Genomic DNA, 23,336 nt, shown 5'->3' on the forward strand with positions numbered 1-23,336 from the left:
TAGGATTGTCCCAACACTAGTGCAAAACCTTGCACTTGATCTTGTTGAACCTCATGGTCTTTCATTGGGCCAACTTTCCAAGCCTGTCCAGGTCCCTCTGGATGGCGCCCCTTCATTCTGTCATGCCAACTGCACCACGCAGCTTGGTGACATCAGCAGAGTTGCTGAAGGTGTGCTGTATCTCATCATCCATGCCACAGATAGGCGTTGAAGAGCTCTGGTCCCAAGGCTGACTCCTGGGGAGACCACTTGTGATCGGCCTCCACCTGGTGGAGCCCATTTCCCAGAGAGCCATTTACCACAGTCTTTTGGCTGGACCTTCCAACCAATTTCTTATCCAATAACAGTCAGACCTTCAAATCCATCTCACATCTCTCCACAGAGATAAGGATGTGATGCAACCTTCACTTCATTATCCAGAGAGCTCTTATTGGAATTGTCTGGAGTTCAGCAAATGACCAAAGCATTCAGAAGTGAATCATTACCCGAGCTGCAGTGACACAACAGACTGGGTCTGACAGCAAGAACAGAAATAACTAACTGGCAAACAGTGGTAATTTAGGAAGTTACTGATAAATATTAGGAAAGGAGGTCAGGACATGAGAGAACAAAACTGAAGTACAGACATAGGAAATCACTTCACTTACAGTACATAGGTGAGGAATAAGAGGGATGTGAAATCTTAACTGACACTGAGCTGATTTCAGTGTTGGAAATCTTTCAAACTATATAAAATATTGGTCAAATTTGTTGTGGGTTAGGTGTAGTTTCAATTAATATATTAAGGTGAAAGGGACACCAAATTCAATAGCTGTCCCCAAGTGTGCAGTGAAACCTGCAGAGAGACCTGAGTTCCAGGTGATTTGCGGGTCCCCAGTATGTCCCATACAGTACACAGCCAGTCCTCTTCTGAGCTCTGCTGAGCTCTGGGCCAGGAGAGGGTTTGAGCCAGGCTGCCCATTCCCCAGTGCAGGCACTGAGCCCAGTAAGAAAGTGGAATGGCCCCATTTCAGCCATCAGCCCTCGGCAGACTACGGCGATAGTGTTGCTGGGAATCACTGGTATGAGGTCTGGGGCTGGTGGTAGCTTCCTTCAACAGTGTCTCCTTTCTGTTAATGCAACAGGAAGCCTTGCTGGGTCTGTGCACTGAGGGACCCTGCTTTGTGGCCCCACGGGCATGGGGTGGTCTCCAGGGCCCCAGGATCACCTCTGCTGGCTCCTTCCCCTTGTGAGCTCTCAGAGGCTGCCATCCTTGCCGTGGGCTGAGCAGAAGGCTCATTCTGCCCATAGTCACAACCAGATCCTGGTGCTCCATCTACCACCCAGCACGCTCATCTTGTGCCAGGGTTGTCTTTGGGGTTATGGCTTGCATGAGGGGTGGGAGATTGTCACAAGGACTTCTGCTGGGACAGGGACTGAGCAACAGCAGCAAGGTCATAGGGCTCCAGGTCATACTTGATTCTTCAGGGAAATTTCACGACCACATCAGCTCCCATCAGACCCCATCCCAACTCTGATCTGTTTGGCCATTGATGGGTGTCTCTCTGCTGGCCGTGTTGATCAGAGTGGGAAGCAGACCCAGGTGGACAGGGAAGAGTGCTGATAAAACCTCTCCCTGGGAGTCTGGGGGTGTGCAAAATGCTTGGAATGACAATGGGGCATTATCAAAGGCACTATGTGTGCACAGGTATGCCCGAGGAATCTTCCTCCAGCCTCCCGTACAGTTCCTGCTGCATCCCCACTGCCTCCACAGTGCCCACTGGCATCTCCTCACCCTGCAGATTCAGAAGAATCACACAGAGGCAGTGGGGCAGTCAGTACTAACCCAGAGTTCATATGGCCTTCAGGAGAAAGAGAGCAGGGTGATGCCTAAGTAGAAGTGGAAGGAATCCAAACACACGTTAAGTACATGAAAACCACTTAGAACAATTATATATATACACACATGAACAGTAAAGAAGAATGCACCAATTCATATAAATAAATATTATGAGCATAAAAGAACAAAAATAGGCCCGCAGTGAGGAAGACTGTGAGTCATTTGTAAAGACAGATGAGAAGTTTATTGCTGCTGAAATGTGTCCATGACATAATTTTCCTCACTGCATCCTTGAGCTCCTGGTTCCTCATGATGTAGATGAGGGGATTCAGTGTTGGAGGCACCACCGAGTACAGAAATGACACCACCAGGTTCAGGTATGGGGAGACCAGGGAATGGGGTTTCAGGTAGGCCAGAAAGTCCGTGCTGACAAAGAGAGAGACCACGGCCAGGTGGGGGAGGCACATGGAGAAGGCTTTGTGCCGTCCCTGCTCAGAGGGCATCCTCAGCACGGCCCTGAAGATCTGCACATAGGAGAAAAGAATGAAAACAAAACACCCAAATATGGCAAGAACAGTAACCACAATAAATCCAGTTTCCCTGAGGTAGTCTGATTCTGAGCAGGAGAGCTTGAGGATGTGGGGGATTTCACAGAAGAACTGGTTCACAGCTTTACCTCGGCAAAGTGCTTGAGAAAATGTATTGGCAGTGTGCAGCACAGCATGGAGAAGCCCAGTGCCCCATGCAGCTGCTGCCATGGTGGCACAAGCTCTGCTGCCCAGCAGGGTCCCGTAGTGCAGAGGCTTGCAGATAGCAATGTAGCGGTCATAGGACATCACGGTGAGAAGGGAATACTCTGCTGATAACAAAAACAAAAAGAAAAATACCTGTGCAGCACATCCTGTGTAGGAGATGGCCCTGGTGTGCCAGAGGGCATTGGCCATGTCTTTGGGGAGAGTGGTGGAGATGCAGCCCAGGTCGAGGAGGGCGAGGTTGAGGAGGAAGAAGTACATGGGGGTGTGCAGGCGGTGGTCGCAGGCTACGGCTGTGCTGATGAGGCCGTTGCCCAGGAGGGCAGCCAGGTAGACGCCCAGCAAGAGCCAGAAGTGCAGGAGCTGCAGCTGCCGCGTGTCTGCCAACGCCAGGAGGTGGAACTCGCTGATGGAGCTGCTGTTGGGCATCTTGGTTCCTGGGCATGGAGTCCTGTTCAGAGCGCAGGAGATAATGACAAGGCAGTTCTCACAGTCACACCTCCTGCTATAGTATAAAAACTTTTATTTCTTTTAGGACCATGTTCATTTGCTGCATTACCTGAAACTGATTTCATGAAGCTCAGCAATCCATAAGCAGAAGAGGCTTATAAAGCTTTTGCCTTCCTCTATTTTTCTTATTTTATCCCTACTTCCTGGATATTTTCATCTGTTTCCTAGTCTCATAGCCTTACACCAAGTGCTCTGGACTGGGTCTTTTTCCCTGAAAAAGAAACGCAGAATGTTTGCAGCCCAATCTGCAATGAGATGTCCCAAATTCAGTGATACCTACGGGAAAATGAGCTGCATTGCCTGCAGCAAGAAACTTACCTTCTTAAAAGATGAGAGCAATGCTCCTCCAGTGAGCTCACAGCCTGCTCACATTGTACACATCCTGTAATCTCTCCGTCCTTTTTGTTATATCCTCCTGTCACCTGCACATCATGCCCCCAGCCCTTTTGTGCTGTACAGAGGAGCTGTTCCTGGGCACAGCTCTATAGCGCTGCCCACTTGTAGGAGCTCCCTGTGTCCCAGGAGCCCAGCCCAGCTCAGCAGCAGAGGATGTCATTTTCATCCTTCCCACTCATCTCCCCTGAGATGTCCCTGGGTCTCCATGGCCAACACCTCCTGAAAGATGACAGCATTGTGACTGTACTTTGAAATGTGTTGCATTAACCACCAAATGTCCAGTGGAGAGTGAAAAATTACAGACATACAGTTATTCCTATCAGAGAACGTTTGCTGTAACCAAAAGGGCACACAGAGAAGGACAGGGAGAGGTGGACTTCCCCTGGGCAGGGCAGTGATCCAGCTGAGGCAGTGCAGGCATCTCATCCCTAGGTGGAAACCCTGGGGCTGAAACGGGATTCAGCTCCCCACGGACCCACAGGAGCTGGGATTCCTCTTGTTCAGTTCAGGTGTGCACAAGGAGTTGCCTGCATGTGAGCTCCTGCTCTGAGTCCTTGGTCCTTCAGCGGGGAGTCAGTTGCTCACACACAGACCCTGGGAGATGACCAAGGTGCCTCAGGCAGCTTCAACCGATGAAACCTCTGTTTTCTATTGGCTCACATAAAAAAGGTGTCAGAAGCAGCCAAGTATCATGCCAGTTCCCTGGGCTGTCCAGCACACTCATGTGCAGCAACAAATGCAACACTTGGCCTTCAGGAAAGCCATGGCCCAGTTGCAGGCATGAGCTCTTGTTTGGACCACAGGGACATGGTTAAATGGCTTCCACAACTGGACAGTCGCACAAGGGGAATACAGAGTCTTTACAGAGGATGTGATTTTTTTCTATCCCACTCACGTTCCCTGAGAATTTCCTGGGTCTCCATGGCCAACAGCTCCTGAAAGACAACAGCATCATGATTGCATTTTGTCTTGGATCTGCAAATGATGTCTAGATTGTTGGAATAGCACGACCCTCGTGCCATGGCTTGCTGCATGCACCACTCCCACTTGGCATCACGTTGTAATGCACAGCTGTTGTAGGCTGTGAGGATGTCCAGTATGAACAGGTAGTCAACCAGAATGCAACATTCAAGTTCAGAAGTTTCATATCCAAGTCAGAGGCACCATTGTCTCACTGGAAGAGTTTGGCTCTGGAGATGTCATGTTTGATGCTAACTCACATGCAGAGGAACAATTAATGACTCCAAGCATCTCAGCAACAATATGCAGGAAGTGTTCTGAATAGCTATAACCAGAGAGGATGCCGTCTTCTGAACACCAGAACCATGGTGTGGATGCAAGATCGAGCCAGGTTAAACCCACTGATGCTTCTGATTTGGGATGCTTCCTGGAGCGTCTTTACCTAATGTATTCATCCAAAGGAATAAACAAGATGGAGCAGATTACCTTGAGTGTGACCACGTGGCATGTGCAGGACAGCCAGGGGATCAGGCCCAGCCAATGTGGATTCATGAATGACGGGTCCTGCTTGACCTCCCTGCTCGTACTCTGACCAGATGACCTGCCTTGGTGGATGAGGGAAAAGCTGTGGATGTGATCTACCTAGACTTCAGCAAAGCCTTTGATTTTGTCTCCCACAGCACTCGGCTGGAGAAGCTGGCAGCCCATGGCTTGGACAGGTGTTCTCTTTGCTGGGTAAAGAACTGGCTGGATGGCCAGGCCCAGAGGGTGGTGGTGAATGGAGTTAGATCCTGCTGGTGGCCAGTCATGAGTGATGTCCCTCAGGGATAAGCACTAGGACCTGCCCTGTTTAATATCCTTACTGATCCAATGTCTGATGACAACGGGATGAACTTTAGCAAGACAAAGTGCTGAGTCTTACAGTTTGGTCATGATAAGCCCATGCATTGCTAATGGCCTGGGGCAGTGTGGCTGGCCAGCTGCAAGGAGGAAAAGGACCTGGGTGTGTTAGTGAAGCACAATTGGTTCTAGATGAAACACGCAAAATTTTATCCAAGCCCAAGAAAGTATTTCTTTACTGTAGGCTGCTGATTAGCAAAAGTGGCTGCCCAGAGAGTTACGTTGCCTGTAGGTATTCAAAAGACTTGTAGTGCCACTCTTGGAAATTCAATTCTGCAGCCCTGTGCTCAGGTGGAGGCCTGTGATGAATGGTGTTCCCAGAGGTTCATCTTGGGATTGGTGATCTTCATCATGTTTATGAGTGAAATAGACAGTGGGATAGAGTGTACCCTCAACAAGTCTGATGATGACACCAAGCTGAGGGGTGCAACTGATACAACAGAAGGAACAGATGTCATCCAGAGGGACCCGAAGAAACTTGAAAAGTGGGCGAATGTGAACCTGATGAGATTCAACAAACCCAAATGCAAGGTGTTGAACATGGGTTGGGGCAATCCCAGATATGTGCACAGGCTGGGAAAAGATCTCACTGAGAGCATCTCTGCGGAGCAGGATTTGGGGGCCCTGATGGACAAAAGGCTGGACATAAGAAAGCAGTGTGCGCTTGCAAACCCAAAGACGAACAGCATCCTGTGCTGCAACCAAGGGGGCTGGCCAGCACGGTGAGGGAGTTGTTTGTCCCACCTGCTCCGACCCCATCACACCCCATATGGATTACTGCATCGAGGCCTGGGGCTCCCAACACAAGAAGGATGTGGAGCTGTTGGAGTCCATCTAAGAGGAGATCCACCAAGATGATCAGAAGGATGGAGAGCTTCTCCTATGAAGACAGGCTGAGGCAGCTGTGCTTGTTCAGCTTGGAGAAGAGAGGGCTCTGGGGAGACCTCACTGCGGCCTTCCAGTATTTAAAAAGAGCTCATAGGCAGGAAGGAAATCAACTTTCTGCACAGTACAAATATGGCAGGACAAGGGGGAACAGTTTCTACTAAAAGAGGCAGTTAGAAGGGATATGTTAGGTTCCTTCCAACCTACCACATTCTATGACTTAATGATTCTCTGATAAGTGCCACCAAGAATGGAGCTCTAAGTCCAGCAGTTGGTCACTTACAGATCACCCTGGGACTCTCAGTTTGTGTCCTCCAATCTGTGGAGAACCCCTGGAAACAAAACAGGAGGGAGCAAGTCCTTGGCTGCATGGCTGACACCAGCCTTGGAAGCAACCTCCTGGATTCTGTCCCTGCCCTGAGCAGCTGTGGGGGATGGAGAGGTCAGTTTGACCGTTTTGAATGCTGACTTGATGATAATGAGGCTCTGGGAAAAAGAAAGAAGGGCTGAATAACGGGATGTTTTGCATCTAAGCATAAGATAAGCTCGCTGCTGTTATGAAGATTTGTTATGAAACTTGCTTGAATTCTAGCCCATTTTCAGCAGGCCATCCGGATGCACACTCTTCTCACTGCTCTCCACATTTCCCCATCCCTTGCACATTGCTCACTCAGATAGCTCCCAGCTATCTGGCTGATCTGTGACCTTCAGGGAGATTACTGGAACCTGCTCCATCTCTCCGAAGTCTGATGGACTCTCTTGTCAACTCCTTAACTATAATTATATCTGTCCCTTCCTCTCTTTTCTAACTCATTTCTTGTACAAGTATTCCTTGTGAAAGAAAAATCTCAGTAGATGCAGCTTGGACAGGGCATGCAGTTGATCACTGTGTTTTTCTGTTCATACAATTGCATTACTTTTCCTTCTGTTTGTTGGCAAAAAAAGAGAACTCTTTCATTGCTCACGTGCAGCTGTTTCTCTGAGGAAAGCCAGTGGGAGTTGGTGCAAAGGAGGTTTAATAGAGTAGGTGACTCCAGAGGAGAAGAGTGATGTGAGGAGAAGTGATGCAAGTCCCATGGGGCCAATGGGAGTAGAAATGGAGTGGGGAAGGTGAAGACATTTGTCCACGACAGTGAGAAAGGAAAGCTCATTAGGGGACATCCTGGATCAGTATCAACTGCCAAGTGCTGCTTTAACTTCTTGTTTAAACACAACCATAAATAAATAAATAAATATGGAGACTTCTTAAATGCCCGTCTGACTCTTGCTCTTTAAGCTTTCTCCAGATAGCTCTCCAGTTAGCTGTACACGTTCTGAACACCTGAAGAAGATGACAGGAAGGCACAAGGCACAGGAGGGCTCTTTAGGTTGTAATGGGCCTCAGGTGGCCTTCGCTGCTGCTGAGTCCATCAACCACCAGTGCAGAGAGAAGATGGCATAAAGTGCTCAAGAAGACCAAGTCAGAAGGAACAGAGAACTTTCTTGGAGTATTAATGGGCTCCACTGTGGGCTACTAACAAGAAATCTTCCCCAGGGACTTGTTAGAGCAGATAATTGGAAGCCATGATTACAGACAGGCAAAGGCACTGGGATAGTTTGCTGTGATGCTGAGAAAATCCTCCTTTGTGTTAAGAAGCAGAAAGGCCAAGCCCTGATCGCCAGACCCTTGGCAGGGAGATCCTGTCCCTCCTGCTGGCTCAGGGCCCTTCCTGGGGCAGTGGGACGGGCGTTGGTGTGAGGTCAAATGAAAGACAAGGGGGCAGCAGCTCCCAGGCTCTGCATGGGGCGCAAGGATGCCATGAGGCCCAATTCCCATGTGGGCAGTGTGTCTCATCCCAGGCTGTGGGATGTGAGAAGGGCCCAGTGTGAACAAGCAGTCAGTGACAACAAAACTTTGAACTTCAGATCTCTCAGGCCCACGTTGGAGGCACCATTTCCTCGCTGGGAGCATTTGGTTCTGGGGATGCCATGTTTGATTTTAATCCACATGCAGAGCTCCTGACTGACTGCAACACCACTGTGCTCATATCAGCTGTGATATAATGCAGTGGTGCTGAACTCACTGAGCTTGTCTCCCCTTAACACCACAGTGACTCTGACATCACTGTAATCCTGACCACTGCCACAACTCTGTAATTCTGACATCACTGCTCTCTACACCACTGAGAGAACACAATGACTCAGGTGTCAGTAAGCTCACATCCACTGCGACAGCATAGTGACTCCAACATCATCATGCTTGCACCCACTATCATAGAATCCTAGAATATCCTATGCTGGAAAGGACACACAAGGATTATCAAGTCCAACTTCTGCCTCCACACCACCACCCAAAAGGCAGACCATATCATCGAGAGTGTTGTCTGAATGCTTCTTGAACTCCAGCAATCTTGGTGTTGTAACTCCTTTCCTTGGGGACCTCGTCCAGTGCTCTCCTTTGGACACACTCCCATAGTTTTATGTCTTTTATGTTCTGTGGTGCCCAGAAGTGCACCCCAGTGCTCCAGGTGAGGCTGCAGCAGTGCAGAGCAGAGAGGGACAATCCCTTCCCTCACCCAGCTGGCAATGCTGTGTTCACTGCACTCAATGGGACAGTTGGCCTCCCTGGCTGCCTGGGCACACTGCTGACTCACATTCAATTTGATGTTGACCGGGACCCCCAAATCCCTGATAGCAAGACAGTGTCCCATTCCCAGTCTGTGCGTATGTTCAGAGTTGACCCTCCCCAGGTTCAGAATCTGGCACTTGTTCTTGTCATACATCATGTGGTTGGATGTTGTCTAGATCTCTTTCTTGTTCACATTTCTATGCTAGTCCTCTGAACCCTCAGTGGAGGCAACAGCTCTACCTAAGTTAGCATTCTCAGCAAACTTGCTCAGAACATCCTCTGGTCCTACTTGCAAGTCACTGATGAAAACTTTAAGGAGAAGTGGCCCTAAATGGAGCCCTGGGGAACCCTGCTAGTGACCGTCCCCCTGCCGGATGGAACACGTTTACTGTAATCCTTTGGGCCCGTCTCATTGGCCAAATGCTCACCCATCACATTATGTTTATGTCTAGTGGTTTTGCAGGAAATTTTATCCTGAAGGAAACTGTGAGGAACAGTATTTAAATTTCTAACAAAATCCTAATACGTAACATCATTTGGCTTCCTTTTGTCAATTACATGGGTGACTTCTTACTGAAAGGACATCAAGTAAAATAGGACCTTCCCTTCATGAACTCGTGTTGGCTGTGACCAATGACAGAATTGACCTTCAGGTGTTTTTCAGTGATTCCCAGCATCATTTTCTCCATAATTTTAGCAAGAACTGGAGTGGGAATGACACATCCGTAACTGCTGATTTCATCTTTCTTCCTCTTCTTTCAAACTGGAACAACGTCTGCGAGATTCCTCTGAAATGGGAACTGGCATGACCCTAGGCTTCTTCTGATGCCATTCAAATGAGAGCCCAGAGCAAAATAAGATGTCATCACTGAAAGAATGTAGACGTACCAAAGTTTTGGTAATGCATTTGATAATGCCTTGAACTCCAGAGTATGCCACAGATGGAGCAGAGAGGAAGATCTGGCTCTTCTTTTGTGAGCTCATCCATTTGGTCAGCGAAATAACACAACATGCTCCATGGGGACAGGTGCAAAAGGCACACTGGGTGCCCTAAGCACAGGGCTGTGGTGGCATTTAGGATGGCCAAGAATACCTCCCTTCTGGCCCTCAGCTGATGCTCAGGAAGGAGGTCTCTATCTCAGACATTTTCCAACACACTTCACAAGCACCAGCACACAACCAGGATCACCCCAGGCACCTTGGGCATCTCTGAGTGTGTCTGTGTGAGCAATGCAGTCCATGTTGAATGAAGCCCAAGCATTGAGATGAGGGGTTCACACTCAGACATCTGAACTTTGTGCACATCTGAACTCAACTAAGAGGACTTCTGGCTCCCATGGACCTCTGGGGAACTGATCCCATTTCAGTCCCAGGTTTTCCATCAGCAGATGACATGTCTTATCCTTAGCGTTGGGACAAGATGGTCTGATAGTAATTGGACAAAGGGAAATGACTTTAACGTACAGAGGGGAGATTTAACTTAGATTTTAAGAAAAAAAATTCTACTCAAAGGAAGTGGAACACGTTGCCCAAAGAAGTTTTGTGTGCCACATCCATGGAGGCATTCAAGGTCAGGATGGATGGGATCCTGGGCAGCCTTATCCGGTGCTTTGGCAGTCCTGCCCGTGGCTGGGGCTTGGAACAAGGTACACTTTGAAAGCCCCTCCAACATTAGCCTAATCATTGAATGATTCTGTAATGTTATGCCTGCACTACATCAGTGCTATCACTGCCCAGAACAGGAGAAGTAAACCCCTCCCTGTCCTTATCTGTGTGACCTCTTTCATACTGGTCATGAGCAGAGGTTTCCTGATTTGGCATTTGCTTTCATTGTGGTCAGATTTCTTTCAGTTGGAACATCCATGCTTTTGGAATCCTCTGGATGTGTTGATAAATTGAGCTGACGTTGAAGTACGTTCTGCAGTGATGACCCTGATGCCTTGCAGGAGCTGTCAGCTCAGGAGGACCATGGATATCTCCAGGGAGAGCTGTGGGTAGAAGGAAATTACCTCCTCTGATGCTGAGCTGAGCTGGTCCCCTGGGACACAGAACTCTCCTACAAGTTGGCAGAGCTGAAGGGAGACAGCTGTGCCCAGGAGCAGCTCCTGTACACTTCAGGTGGCATGGGGGAGAACAGAGAAATTAGAGGGAATATACAAGCAGTGCATGGTGGCAGCAGGTTGTGAGCTCAGTGTAGGAGCATTTTGCACCTCCCTTGAAACAGTAAGTGTCTGGCTGAATGCAATGCAGGTGCATTTACAGGAGGGATGGCTAAATTTGGGACATCCCATAGCAGATCAGGCTACAGACACTCTGTTCCTTTATCATGGAAACAGGTCTGCTCCCAACCAAGGCTTCCGTGAGCACAGCCCTGAGGGCTGCGTGTGCCAGGATGGCTGCAGGCTGTGCAGCCAGGGGTGCAGCAGGGTGCCCAGGGCTGTGGTGCAGAGCAGGGTCCCTGCTGTGCCCCAGGGGCTGTGTGCCGGGGCAGGGACTCTGCCGCCTGCCAGGCTCAGCACTCAGCCTGGCCAGGGAGCTGCCCAGGGCGCTGTGGGGAGACGTGTGGGGGAAAGGAGCCCCCCGGCAGGGCAGGGGCCTTCAGCTGCCACAGCTGCTGCCTGGGGTAGGGGGATAACAGATACGCTGAAACCCAAAATCTTTCCAAGAGCACTTTGGACAAGGAAAGACAAGGCAGGGATTTTCCTTTTCCTATACTTAGAGAGGGGTAAAGGATTGGAGGTTTAAATCTAAAAGGGGCTGTCAACTTTGAACACATCTCTGAGACTCCCAAACTGTTCTTTTCTCAATCTTGTATTTTTTTTTTTTTTAACATTTCCTCAGAATGTGCGTTCCGCCTCTCCTGTCTCGAAGGATAGAAGCAGTTGAAATTACCGTGGTTTCTGCAGACAAGAATAATGTACTTATCCATCAAACAGGCAGCTTTCTCTAACAGAAATTCAAGTGCACAGAGTTTGGGGTTGTGGACTTTAAGAATGTTGGGGTAAAGAGATGAGACATGAAAGCAGATGAAAATCTCCAGGTAGATGAGATAAGATTAGAAAATGAGAGGAAGGTAGAAGCTTCATGAGCTTCTGCTTATGGAATGCAGAACTTCATGAAAATAAATTCCAGTTATGGTGCTAAATGAATGGTCCTAAGAGAATGAAAGAGAATTCGTAGTACAGTGGGACGAGTGATTCTGAGAATTGCCTTGTCTTGTCATTATCTCCTGCACCCTGAACAGGAATCCATGCCCAGGAACTTCAGATGTCCAACAGCAGCTCCATCAGCGAGTTCCTCCTCCTGGCGTTGGCAGACACGCGGCAGCTGCAGCTCCTGCACTTCTGGCTCTTGCTGGGCATCTACCTGGCTGCCCTCCTGGGCAATGGCCGCATCGGTGCAGCCGTAGCCTGCGACCGCCGCCTGCACACCCCCATGTACTTCTTCCTCCTCAACCTCGCCCTCCTCGACCTGGGCTGCATCTCCACCACTCTCCCCAAAGCCATGGCCAATACCCTCTGGCACACCAGGGACATCTCCTACACAGGGTGTGCTGCACAGGTCTTCTTCTATTTGTTTTTGTTTTCAGCAGAGTATTGCATTCTCACTGTGATGTCCTATGACCGCTACATTGCCATCTGCAAGCCCCTGCACTATGGGACCCTGCTGGGCAGCAGAGCTTGTGCCACCATGGCAGCAGCTGCCTGGGGCACTGGGCTTCTCTATTCCCTGCTGCATACTGCCAATACATTTTCCCTGCCTCTGTGCCAAGGCAATGCTGTGGATCAGTTCTTCTGTGAAATCCCCCAGATCCTCAAGCTCTCCTGCTCACAGTCCTACCTCAAGGAAATCTCACTTCTTGTATTTAGTATAACTTTAGTATCTTGGTGCTTTGTTTTCATTCTTTTCTCCTATGTGCAGGTTTTCAGGGCTGTGCTGAGGATGCCCTCTGAGCAGGGACGGCACAAAGGTTTCTCCATGTGCCTCCCTCATCTGGCTGTGGTCTCCCTGTTTCTCAGTACTGTCATGTTTGCTCACCTGAAGACCTTCTCTATTTCTCTCCCATCCCTGGACCTGGTGCTGGCACTTCTGTACTCAGTGGTTCCTCCAACACTGAACCCCATTATCTACAGCATGAGGAACCCGGACATCAAACTTGCCCTCCGCAAAGTGTTGCAGTATGCACTACTGCAGCTTCAATAAAGTGTGCATCTTCCTGACACGATTCCCAGTCAATGTTTTTCCTATTTTATATGTGTTTTATTTTTTGTTTGTGTAAGTGTGATACAGTGATCTGTAAAAAAATGTTGCATTTTTCCCTCTTCTTCTTTCCCATCTACTTTCTATTTTCTCACGCCAAGAGCTCATGCAAATATGGAACCAGGTTCCCTGAATAGGTTAAAAGACACTAAAAAAGCTTGCAAAATTACTTTTCCTTTGCTCTTCTCTCTTCCTGGCTTGCCTGGATCTGGATCTGGGGGAGGTACAGCCATGGACAGCAGCACAACACTTTTCATCCCTGCTCTCTTTACACTGCTCTCAAGTCCTTGCATTTGTGCGGACCTGAAGGTCTTGTGTGTCTCACCACAGCCCTGTTGTCTCTACAGCAGCACTCCGGGGCTGCAGTCAGTAGGCGGCAATATGAAGCGCTGTGTCAGAGCTGGTCTCCTTGCTGCAGCGCCATAACAAGAGGGGCTCTTCAGAGCAGGACCAGAGAACTGGAGGCCTCTTCCAAAGGAATGGTGCAAAGAATATACCACCGGAGGTGCTCCCTGAGAAGACCTTGACATCTTCTGGTGTTCACTGAGTGACGGGGACAGTTTCAGAGTCCCAAGGTGATCTGTTACGGACTCAGGGAAGTGCTGTGTTTTGACATGGAAGGTGGCTCAGCACCACACGGTTGTTTGCTCACTGCTGTTATCACAACTCTAGGAGCCACACACTGGGCACCAAAATGACTGTGGTGGTTTAACCCGCTGGGTGGCTCAGCACCACACAGTGCTTTGTGTACTGCCCCCTTCCCAGTGGGATGGGGAAGAGAATTTGTTTGTACAACTCGTGGGCTGAAATAAAGCTATTTCCTAAGAGAGATCAAAGGAAAGGGTAATACTTATGACATATACATATATGTATCACTGGTGTGTCAGAGGGAAGGGTGCCAGGGCAATACCCACACAGAAGTGGTGGACCCCCTGCCCTGTCACAGTTGGACAGAGCTGACAGAGAAGGAGGGTTGAAAGAGTATCCCAGCTCGGCATCATTGGCGCACCCCCTGCCTGCCAACCCCACTAACCCAGGTCCCACTAAGCAACAGGCTTGAGATGCTGGAAACTGAAGGGGACATGAGTGGGGAGGCCAGGCAGGATCTGCTTAGGAGGGAGCCTAGGCTGAGGCAGTCACCCCCATGCCTTGAAACTGCCTCTGTCAGGAAAGGCAGGAGGGGAATTGTGGTGGGTGATTCCCTTCTCTGGGGAACGGAGGACTCCATTTGCAGGCCTGACCCAACCTGTAGGGAGGTGTGCTGCTTCCCTGGGGCCCACATCAGGGACATCACCAGAAAAGTCCCGGGTCTGGTTTGCTCCTCTGATTATTAACCATTACTGATAGTTCAGGTAGGCAGTGATGAAATTCCTCAGGGAAGCCTGCAAGCTTTCAAAAAGGATTTCAGGGGCTCATACTTTGCACTGCCTTTACCTCACTTTTTACTCTGGGTTTACTTACACTCTACTCCAGGTGTACTCATATTTTACTTCGGATTTATTCATGCTATACTCCAGGTTTACTCACACCTTACTTCAAGTTTACTTGCACTTTACTCTGGGTTTACTCACACATTGTTTTGGGTTGCCTCACACTTTACACCAGATTTTTCTTACTTTTCTCTGGGTGCCCTCAACTGTACTCCATGTGTTCCCACACCTTACTCGTGGTTTTACTGACACTTGACTCCAGGTTCACACCTAATTTACTCCGGGTTCACTCACACTTGTCTCCAGTTTTACTCACAATGTACTCCGTGTCTGCCCACACCTTACTCGTGGTTTTACTTGCAATTAACTCCAGGTTTTACTCACACTTTACTCAAGGTTTACTGACACTTTACTCCTGGTTTACTCACACTTTGCTCCTGGTTTTGCGCACAGTTCACACCAGGGTTACACACACTTCATTTTGGGTTTACTCTTATGCTGGAGATGGAGAGGTCAGCTCAGCCTTGCTGAATGCTGACTCGCTCTTAATGAGGCTCTGGAAAGGAGACAGAAGCTCTGAATAAACAGGGGTGTTTTGTACCTAGCCATAAGATAAGCTCTTTGCTGATTAGGAAGACTTGTTATGGAATTTGATTGCTTTCTAGCCAGTGGATTGTTAGTGGAAATGTACTGAATATGTGTGTTAGAATATAAAAAGCTTGCTTTAGAAAGTAGATAGAGACGGCATCGTGATCATGATCATCACAGCAATAAGGAAATCTTCCTTGCACGAGATCCCTGTGTCGTATTTTAGTCACACTTTGCATTGGGTTTACAGACACTTGACACAAGGTTTAATCTTACTCTACTCCGGGTGTACTCACACTTTACTCTGGGTTTTATTCACACTTTACTTCGTGTTTACTCAGACTTTACTACAGATTTCCTCCAACATTACTCCAAGTTTATTCTCACTTGACTCCAGGTTTACTGACACTTTACTTTGGGTGTTCTGATCTTACTCAGGGTTCACTCAAACTTTACTCTGTCTTTTTTCCAGGTTTTACTCACACTTGACTCTAGGTTCACTCAGAATTTCCTCCAGAATTACACACACTTTGGGCACTCGCAAACATTACTTTGGGTATACTCTGCCTTTTCTCCAGATTTACTCATACCCATTCTGTACTCATACTCATTTACTCATAGTTTACCCCTGGATCACTCACACTTGGCTCCAGGTTCTCCCACAATTTACTTTGGGTTTATCCATACCTTACTCAGGGTTCACTCACACTCAACTCCCGGTGTACTCACACTCCACTCTGGCTGCACTCACACTTTACTCCGTGTCTGCCCACACTTTACTCTGTGTGAACCCACACCTTACTCAGGGTTTTACTTGCCATTTACTCCTGGTTTAGTCACACTTCACTCCTGGTTTACTCATACTATTTTTTGGGTTTGCTCGCACATTACTCTGGGTTTACTCTAACTTTTCTCGAGGTTTTACTCACTCTTTTCTCTGGGTTTACTCACATTTTGTTCCAGGTTTACTCACTCTTCAAGCTTTCTCACACTTTACTCTGGATTTACTCACACTTTACTCTGGGTTTTTCTCACACTACACCAAAGTTTAACTCTCACATTACTTCAGGTTTACTCTTGATTTACTCAAGGTTTACTCACACTTTTGTCTGAGCTTACACGCAATTTAGTCAAGGCTTTGTCACACTTAACTCATTGTCTTCCCACACTTTACTTGGAGTCAGCCAACACTTTGATCCCAGTTTACACACACTTTACTACACATTTACTCATACTCTTCACCGGGTGTACTCACACCTTTCTCTGGGTTTTACTCACAGTTTAGTCCCACTTTACACACTTTTTTTTTTTTTTTTTTTTTTTCTGGGTTTTACTCATACTCTTCTAAGGGTGTACTCCCACCTTACTTTGTGTTTTCCTAACACTTTACTTCGGGTCTACTCACACTTTACTCTGAGTTTACTCACACATCTATCTGGGTTTTGCTCCCACTTTACTCCAGGTTTGCTCACACTCTACTCCAGGAGTACTCACACCTTACTTCAGGTTTTACTCACACTTCTCTCCAGGTTTACTCAGACTGTTCTCCAGCTTTTACTCACCCATTACTCCAGGTTTACTTCAGTAAAGTACATAAGTTAAGTAAAAAGTTATGAGCTTTCATGGGTTGCTGAATTGGCAGCTGCAGGTCTGACCTTGCTAAGCCAGGTTCTTGCACCTGATAACAGATGCTTTTCTACAGACTTAGACAATTAATGCAGACAGCGGTAATCCCGTTTTTTTCCAAATCACATCGTTAGGTATCCTATCTCTGGAATGCAAGGTAGCAGGCTCGGACAGTAAAACTACAAATTAATGAAGAAGCAGTGGATTGGTCAGTGGATTGGTGAATGGAGTTGTGGCGAATGAGAGGACCAACCAGAGCCAGCCAAGTGTCCTCCATCCTAACCCAAGCCCAAGAAAATAACAAGATGGCCTTCATTGGAAAGACCACTGAGATATATGCATGTGTAAAAGAGCAAGTGTAAAAGACTTGGGCTGGAGAGGGGGGAGGGGGAAGGGAATGTCAAGCATTCTGGGGACTCATTGCAATAAACCAACCTTTTCGTGGACATCTAATGCATATGTTAGCAGCTTCCTCTTTAAGTAGGTGCCTTTCTTGCTCTCCAGAATGCAGGTTAGGTGGCAATATCCCCTCTGCCTCCAACGTATGTGCAGCGCTGTTTAAACATAACTGCTTTATAACTACACTGTGGGTACAGAGTTTGATTTCTTCACATCAGTCCCATCCCTCAGTTCAGCGCTTGTCAGCCCTCCTCGAGAGTGCCCGGTCTCATCACCTTCCCGTCAACCCAAAGAGATCACTGCTCTGCGGGTCCTGAAACGGGACCCTGGGAGAAGAACCCTTCTGCATGGTGAGAGGAGGTCGCAGGCCCGAGTCCCAGGCCCCATCCCTGGGCCACTTCCCACTGCTCTTTGATCGCTGCCCATGTGGCCTCAGAGCACAGAGGGCAGCTCCTTGGGGCGGAACAGGAGGCAGCAGCCGGCAGGACTCCCTGGAGCTGCCCTAGCCATCACATGGGGCTGGGGCCCGGACCTAATACCGATGGTGTGCAGGGGAAACGCAGGGAGGGAAAGATTAAGAGCCTTCATGCCTTGCATCCTTCCCTCCTCGTGGCTTCCAGGATTCTGCGACATCATGCTTTGATGTATCCATGCCGTTTCTGTGATTCTGAAGTCACTCCATCCATCTCTGACACTCGGATTTCACGCCGCCACACACAGCTGCGCACAGAAGCTGCCGCTCAACACATCTCCGCACTTCCTTCCTCTCCATTCTGTCATCCGGCTCTGCGTACGCCCATTTGGGGCTGTCCTCCCGCATTCAGCAGGGTTCCACCCGGCACAATTCACAGCGTTTGAAAAAAAAACCGGAACTGAGATATCGCCATCACGTCCAGCAGCAGCATGCCCTGAGAGGGGCTCAGACAGCAGCTGTTGCAAAGCCCGTGGGCCCTCGGTGCCCAGGGACACTGCTCTCCCCCCATCCACCCAGCCTGTGATGCCATCACAGAAGGCTACCAGGTTGGTCGAGCACTATTTCCTCTTGGTGAAGCCATGCTGACCACAAAAATCGGCTCTCTAGATAAGGCTGTCTAGGGTCCCGTCCAGCCTGGGCTTGAACACCTCCAGGAATGGGGCATCCACAACTTCTCTGGGTCCTTCGGTCAGTTCCTCACCACCCTTAAAGTGGAAAAATTTTCCTCTCACATGTTTATTTTTATGATGTGTGTGTGCAAGATTGTTTCTCGGCTCTGAGGTGCCTACAACTGGCACTTCATGGATAAGTGTGTTTTTCTAACTTAGCAATTTCTCAAAAGGTTCTCTAGAGTGCTATTACTGACATTGTCGGGAGTTCAGCAAATTACCAAATCATTCAGAAGGGAGGCATGGCTTGAGCTATGGTGATGCAATTGACTGCATCTGACAGCAAGAACAGAAATAATTAACCTGCATATTGGTGTAATTTGGGAAGTTGTGTTAGTTTTATTAGTAAGGAAAATAGCAGGACATGAAAGAACAAAACTGAAAGAACAATGAATATAAGAAATGAGTTTTGCTTCAGTAAATAAAGAACAACAGGGGTAAGAAATCCTAACAAACTGATTTGATATGCAGCCATTAATGCACAAAATCTGTTGTCATTAGGTTAGAAGCAAGGAAAGAATAAAATGCTTTTGGTCTCAACCCAGGAATTGTTTAACTGCATTTTCTCCTCCCCTGTGCTGTTGAGGAGAGGCAGTGACAGAGCAGCATAAGGGGCACCTGGGAGCCAAACAAGGTGAGCACAGCACAGCTGGGCACTGAGTTCCAGTGATTTTGGGGTCCCAACCTGCAGCATGAGGCTCCATGTACGTTCCCCCCTGCTGGACAGCCCGGCCCCACTGACCCACAGGCAGCCCCTGGCAGCTCTGTGCAGGCACTGTGTGGGGCCGCATGCCCCCAGCACAGCCCTGGCAGCCCACACTGCCCTTCTACTCCCTCACCAGCTGGACCCTGCCTGGTCCCAGTGTGTCCCACACAGCTCACAGCCAGCCCTGCCCCAGGCTCTGTTGGGCTCTGGGCATTGATAGGGACCAGGCCAGGCTACCCATTCCCCAGTGCAGGCACTGAGCCCAGTAGCAATGTGGAATGGTCCTATTTCAGCCCTCAGCAGATTTTGGTGAAAAGTGCTGCTTTGAACCACTGGTATGGGGCCTGGGGCTGGTGGTAGCTTCCTTGAGCAGTGTCTCCTTTCTGTTCATGTGGCAAGAAGCTTTGTTGGATCTGTGCCCTGAGGGACCCTGCTACTCCCTCACGGGCATGGGGTGGTCTCCAGGGCCCCAGGATCTCCTCTGACTGCACCCTTCTTCTGCAGGCCCACAAGGGCTGCAGCCCTGCAGATCACCCAGAAGAGGGCTCATCCTATGTATGATGACAACCAGACCCTGGTGCTCCAGCTGTCCCCAGCACCCACACAGTCTTGTCCAAGGGTGGTGTTTGGGGAAGTGCCAAAGTTGCAATGGGGTCTGAGGAACAGCCACAAGGTCATAGCGCTCCTGGTCATACGAGCATCGGCATGGAAATGTCATGCCCAGGACAGCTCCCACCACTGTCCATCCCTCCTCTGACCTCCATGGCCATTCCTGGGTGGCTCTGTACCAGCCGTGCTGGTCAGGGTGGGAAGCAGACCCAGATGGATGAGGCCGAGTGCTGCTTAACTCCTCCCTGGGAGTCTGTGGATGTGCAAAGCAAATGGAATGATAACAGAGCATTTCCGATAGCACTTGGAATGTTAAGATACAGCAAGAATGACAGGAATCCTTCCCTTCCATGCAGCGGTACATCCCCACTGCCGCAGTGAAGACTGCAGACACCTCATTTCCCTGCAGATACAGAGACACTACACAGAGGATACAAGAGACAGCTCTGATCCACATCAAATATGGGCTCCAGGAGGAAGAGAGCAGGTTGATGCCTCAGCAGACACAGAATAAATCAAAATATTACTGTAACAGTGTAAGAACCATTAATGAACATATAACAACAGTAAAAAATAAAAATAAAAAATACAAATAAATATTTAAAGCATAGAAGAATAATACAGACCTGCTAAGGGAAAGTCTGTGGGTCATTTGTAGAGAGATGAGAATTTTGTTTTTAATGAAAACTGTCCATGACATCAATTTCCCCAATGTGTCTTTGAGGTCCGGGTTCCTCATGCCACAGATGAGGGGGTTCACTGCTGGAGGCAGCACTGAGTACAGAAATGACACCACCAGGTCCAGGGATTAGGAGGAGATGGAGGGAGGCTTCAGGTAGGCAAACATGCAAGTGGTGACAAAGAGGGAGACCACGGCCAGGTGAGGGAGGCACGTGGAGAAGGCTTTGTGCCGTCCCTGCTCAGAGGGCATCCTCAGCACGGCCCTGAAGATCTGCACACAGGACAGCACAATGAAGACAAAACACAAGGCAGTAGCCACCTTGCTCAGGATGAGCCCTGAACTGAGTGAAAAATCTTTTCCTTCTCTTCAGGCAGAATGTCTCCAGTTTCACCCATCACTTTCATCCTCCCACTGTGCATGAGAGCGCAGAACATTGCTCTGTATTCTCCATCATCTCCTCACAAGCTCTCACATGCTGCAGTGATGTGCCCACAGCCTTCCTTGGTTTCTCTGCCAGGGTACACAGCTGCCTCCTACCTGGCTCTTTGTGTACCAAGACAACTCCTCCCCCCCTTCTAGCCCCCCCCCCCCTCCCACCCCGCTGACTGTGTTGGGTTTCCAATCTGTGGCTTATCACTGCGATGTCCCTGCCCCATACTTGACCCAACCGTGCCTGGACTGCACAGGACAGGTGTGTTTGAGGTGGGAAGAGTTTCCCCAGCACAAGTGCCCATGGCAGCCCTGAATGCACCACACTTCCCAGCATTCTTGCTTAACAGGTCCAGTGCTGCCCCAGCCATGTCCCACACATGGGTCTACAGACAGTCCCGCTCTACCACCAGGAGCGTGGAGATGGCTTCAGGAAAAAGCTCTGCCATCAACATGCAGGCAGTGCTGGAAATGGCTGATGTGAGAGGCTGAGGGTGACAAATGTCCAGAGCAACTCTCCTGGTCCACCCATGTCCCCAAGGATGTAGACAAGGAGGGGAGTATGGAAGTGAAAAGAGAGCAGCAACACAAAGACCACCTCCTGCTGCTGTCTGTGGCCATTGGACCTGGGAAGCAGCAGCCCCGTCTCAATCACAGATAAGGGGATGGAACTCCTGGGCAGTGAGGGGCAGCCCCCATGGACACCAAGGCTGCTGCTGCGTGTTGCAGCTGGGTTCCTGGACCCAGCACTACTCCTGCATACCTCAGTTGCTCCTCCACTTTCACAGACAGTAAAACATGGGAGCAGAGACAGACAAATTTCTGCTGGCTTCTTTACTGTGTCTATCTACAGAGCGATTTCTTCTACAGGTACATGAGATGAGTGTGTCACAACACTACAGAAATGTAGCAGGCCAAGAATAACACTTTTGAAATCAAACTCATGCCTGTGAAAACAAAAATGAAGAGAAATAATAATAAGAGATGGTCCTAACAATTTCAGTGTAACCTTGAGACTCCTGTTAGACTACCATGCATCTTACGGATGCTGTAGAAGTATGTATTGCTCACTGCAGCCTTGAGCTCCTGGTTCCTCAAACCATAGAGGAGAGGATTCACTGCTGGAGGCACCACTGAGTACAGAAATGAAACCACCAGGTCCAGGGATGGAGAAGAGATGGAGGGGGGTTTCAGATAGGCAAACATGGCTGTGCTGACAAAGAGGGAGACCACAGCCAGGTGAGGGAGGCACGTGGAGAAGGCTTTGTGCCGTCCCTGCTCAGAGGGCATCCTCAGCACGGCCCTGAAGATCTGCACATACGACACAACAATGAAGACAAAACACCCACAGATTAAACAAAGACTAAAATAAATAATCCCAACTTCCCTGAGGTAGTCAGATTTTGAGCAGGAGAGCTTGAGGATCTGGGCAATTTCACAGAAGAACTGATCCACAGCATTGCCACGGCAGAGACACAGAGAAAATGCAGTGGCCGTGTGCAGCAGGGAATAGAGAAGCCCAGTGCCCCAGGCAGCTGCTGCCATGGTGGCACAAGCTCTGCTGCCCAGCAGGGTCCCGTAGTGCAGGGGCTTGCAGATGGCAACGTAGCGGTCATAGGACATGATGGTGAGAAGGGAATACTCTGCACCGAAGAAGAATAGTAAAAAGAAGACCTGTGCAGCACATCCTGCGTAGGAGATGTGCCTGGTGTGCCAGAGGGCATTGGCCATGGCTTTGGGGAGAGTGGTGGAGATGCAGCCCAGGTCGAGGAGGGCGAGGTTGAGGAGGAAGAAGTACATGGGGGTGTGCAGGCGGTGGTCGCAGGCTACGGCTGTGCTGATGAGGCCGTTGCCCAGGAGGGCAGCCAGGTAGATGCCCAGCAAGAGCCAGAAGTGCAGGAGCTGCAGCTGCCGCGTGTCTGCCAATGCCAGGAGGAGGAACTCGCTGATGGAGCTGCTGTTGGGCATCTGCAGTTCCTGGGCATGGAGTCCTGTTCAGAGCGCAGGAGATAATGACAAGGCAGTTCTCACAGTCACACCTCCTGCTATAGTATAAAAACTTTTATTTCTTTTAGGACCATGTTCATTTGCTGCATTACCTGAAACTGATTTCATGAAGCTCAGCAATCCATAAGCAGAAGAGGCTTATAAAGCTTTTGCCTTCCTCTCTTTTTCTTATTTTATCCCTACTTCCTGGATATTTTCATCTGTTTCCAAGTCACATATCCTTACGCCAAGTGCTCTTAGGGCCCACAACCCCAACCTCTGTGCCCTTCAATTTCTTTTTGAGAAAGCTGCCTATTTGAAGGATAAGTGCATTATTCATGTCTGCAGAAAACGACAATAATTTCAACTGGTTCCGTCCTTTGAGAAGGGAGAAGCTGAAACCACATTCTGTGTTACTGTATACAAAACAAATGATTGATTAAAGTATAATTCAGGAGTCTCAGAGATGTGTTCAAAGTTGACAGGTGCTTTTAGATTTCAGCCTCCAACCCTTTTCCCTTCCCTAAGGATATAAAAGAAAAATCCCTGCCTTGTCTCTCCTCTTGCAAAGTGCTCTTGGAAACATTCTGTGATGCAGTGTAGCTGTGAGCCCCCTGCCCCAGGCAGCAGCTGTGGCGGCAGAAGGCC

The 23,336-nt window shown here is 49.0% G+C and overlaps 1 protein-coding gene across 1 annotated transcript; it reads right to left on the minus strand.

The window, feature by feature from the left end:
- Positions 1-1,673: 1,673 nt before the first annotated feature.
- On the minus strand, positions 1,674-22,289 carry LOC429522 (olfactory receptor 14A16-like; the record flags this gene model as incomplete). The annotated part of the gene is made up of 3 exons (XM_427079.5): positions 1,674-1,775; positions 2,104-2,245; positions 21,712-22,289. Coding segments are annotated over 3 exons (822 nt in total), but the record flags the coding sequence as incomplete, so codon positions are not given.
- Positions 22,290-23,336: the final 1,047 nt, after the last annotated feature.

The sequence above is a fragment of the Gallus gallus genome, chromosome 33 (assembly GCF_016699485.2).
Source record: "Gallus gallus isolate bGalGal1 chromosome 33, bGalGal1.mat.broiler.GRCg7b, whole genome shotgun sequence".
Lineage (NCBI taxonomy): Eukaryota > Metazoa > Chordata > Aves > Galliformes > Phasianidae > Gallus > Gallus gallus.